We start from the raw sequence: 327 nt of genomic DNA on the forward strand, positions 1-327 counted from the left end.
TCAGCAAATGCACTGTAGGAGGACAACGGCCCGGCAGCGCACCGAGGCACAGGAACCTCAACTTACGACCCCCGACAGCAACTCCCACGAGCAGGAGAATGAGAGCGACGCCCTTCATGGTGCGGCCGCGGGTCCTGGCGGAGTCGGTCTTCTGGCGAGGCGCGGCGACGCCTGATGCCCGCGTCCTTCGAGCGGGGCATAAATCCTGCCAAAACAGGAAAAAATCATGAGGAAGAGATAGGAAGACATGATATAAGAGGGAACATGGACAGGTGTAGCTGTATCTACGAGTAAGTATTTCCTGTAAGATTGTTTAATAAAAAACAA

General features: G+C 54.1%; 1 protein-coding gene across 1 annotated transcript in view; it reads right to left on the reverse strand.

Moving 5' to 3' along the window:
• The window catches only part of LOC119593541, a 10,231-nt gene that overhangs the window by 3,526 nt on the left and 6,378 nt on the right, over positions 1 to 327 (reverse strand). The window contains 1 exon segment of the mRNA XM_037942503.1: positions 67 to 301. Within this exon segment, the coding sequence (XP_037798431.1) occupies positions 67 to 301 (235 nt within the window).

The sequence above is a fragment of the Penaeus monodon genome, chromosome 32 (assembly GCF_015228065.2).
Source record: "Penaeus monodon isolate SGIC_2016 chromosome 32, NSTDA_Pmon_1, whole genome shotgun sequence".
NCBI lineage: Eukaryota > Metazoa > Arthropoda > Malacostraca > Decapoda > Penaeidae > Penaeus > Penaeus monodon.